The sequence below is a fragment of the Echinops telfairi genome, unplaced genomic scaffold (genome assembly GCF_000313985.2).
Source record: "Echinops telfairi isolate 266 unplaced genomic scaffold, ASM31398v2 ScPeMD7_7412;HRSCAF=8450, whole genome shotgun sequence".
NCBI classification, from domain to species: Eukaryota; Metazoa; Chordata; class Mammalia; order Afrosoricida; family Tenrecidae; genus Echinops; species Echinops telfairi.
This window is the reverse complement of record NW_022111312.1, coordinates 18,488,669-18,490,534: the sequence shown is the minus strand read 5'-3', so window position 1 is coordinate 18,490,534 and position 1,866 is coordinate 18,488,669. Positions and strand designations below refer to the sequence as shown.

Below are 1,866 nucleotides of genomic sequence, written 5' to 3'. Positions count from 1 at the left end.
TGAGGACATAAGCTGTCACCGTCCCGAGAGATGCTTCCAGGGAGCCAGCGTCTTCATAACGTGGAGTCTCCCAGGCATGTCAGGACTGCCAGGCATCTGGGTGTGTGCTGAGCCCCCTTCTCAGAGCCTGATGAGGACCTGGGGCCTCCACAGAGGAGAGGCTACACTCATATTGGACTGAGACAAGGAACCAGGCCAACCCTGTGATTAGCTCATTGTCTACCCCACGGTGCCTGTTAGGGCTTCTTCCACATTTCAGTGTGTTCATAGCGACCCTAGTTTTCCAAGACTGAATCCTTATAGGAGCAGACAGCCTCTTCTTTCCCTCATGGAAGGGTTGGTGGGTTTGAACTCCAAGCTTGTGGTTAGCAGCCCAACACTGCATCTCCGGGGCCCCTTATACAAGAGGGGCAATCGTGTAAAACAGCTTGGCCCTTTGGGGCACTCACCAGAGTCCTCCTTCAAGAAGCCCCACCCTTGTCTGGGCATAGGGACCTCCCAAGAGGCAGACCTCAGAGCAGGGTCAAGCTTCCCCGTGCAGGGGAGGCAATAATACCCTGCCCTGGGTCAGGCACACCACACACCTCGCGGGCCATCTTCCCTCGGGAGAGTGAGAAATAGACCCACAGAGGTCAGAGAGGAAATAGGTGGGAAGCTAATGGATGGCTAGATATGTCACAGGCAGTTATAGATGATGGATGGATAATGGGTAGATTTTAAGAAGCTGTCCAGTCTACTGTGGTTTGGGTGCACGTGGACAGAGCACATTGATTTTTCCATTCAGCAATTAAACGTTTTGTTTCCTGACACGGGTTGGTTGCACTCTCTGCCCGAAGCCACAGCACTCATCCTACGCGCTGGGGGGCCTCCCCAAGTCCATTCGCCCATCTCACCCGCTCTGCTCTGCCTCTAGAGCTATATTGGGGGCAATGGCTGCCCTTTCAGTCTCCCAGGGGTGATTGTGAGCTTGCTACCGGCTGGAGGTCTCACTTGATTAGGCGAGGCCCACCAGTTAGGAGGGCGAGCTCCCTGGGGTACGGCCAACCAGACACTGCAGCACTGCAATCGGCTTGGGGGAGTACCAGCTGCAGCGCACTATGCGCGCACCGGGCCTCCCTCGTTGGCACCTGTGGTCCACGTGCCCACGTGCGTGCGGCGGGGTGGGGCTGCGCCGCAGGCTCCTCCTCCTCCTCCTCCTCCTCCTTGGAGGGTAGACCAGCCGCGCTGCTCCAGCAGCCCAGAGTCAGACGTAGGCTGTCTTTGTCCCTGAAGCCCAGGCCAGAGGGCAGACTCCGGCTGGCAGAGGTGAGTCCAGGATCCGTGGTGGGGTGGGTGCGCGGCTGCTGGGCGGCTGGGACGACACCCTGCGGTGGCGTTGAAGTTGGACGGTGCAGTGGGGGCCCCAGGGCCCAGTACGTGAGGGCTTGGCTGGTCAGCACAGAAGGGTGGCCCCGGTGCTCGCAGAGCAGCCGCGGAAGGAGGGCCCGGTGATCCAGCCCCTGCACCCTTCCGCCATCCGGGGCACCCTGAGCGGGGCTGGTGCGGTTTGCTCCGTGGGACCCGCAGTGGTGCTCAGGGCCCTTGGTGCCTGTGGGGGTGCGCCGAGGGCACACTCCTCACGGGGGGCCTGTCCGGCCGGCTGTCCAGCATGCGTTTTGTCCCCACTTGGAAGGCAGCCAGAGGGCGCCATCTCCTAGCGCCACCTCTCCCTGCCAGACCAGTGAGCCTGCTCGCCTGTGTGCCGTGGAGTTTCCGTCCACATTTTCCTCCCACTCTATCTGGGACCGCTTGCGACCCCGATCCTGGTTTGGGGTTTTTATAGTGTGTGCGCCAGTGTTTTCAGGCTGCCCCTCGGCACCGAGGGTG

The 1,866-nt window shown here is 60.7% G+C and overlaps 1 protein-coding gene across 1 annotated transcript in view; it reads left to right on the top strand.

The window, feature by feature from the left end:
* The first annotated feature begins 1,097 nt into the window (after nt 1–1,097).
* DDX51 (DEAD-box helicase 51) overlaps nt 1,098–1,866 on the top strand; it is a 63,923-nt gene continuing 63,154 nt past the window's right edge. The window contains exons 1-2 of the mRNA XM_045296736.1: nt 1,098–1,103; nt 1,210–1,305. Of these exons, the coding sequence (XP_045152671.1) occupies nt 1,098–1,103; nt 1,210–1,305 (102 nt within the window). The remainder of the gene's footprint in view (nt 1,104–1,209; nt 1,306–1,866) is intronic.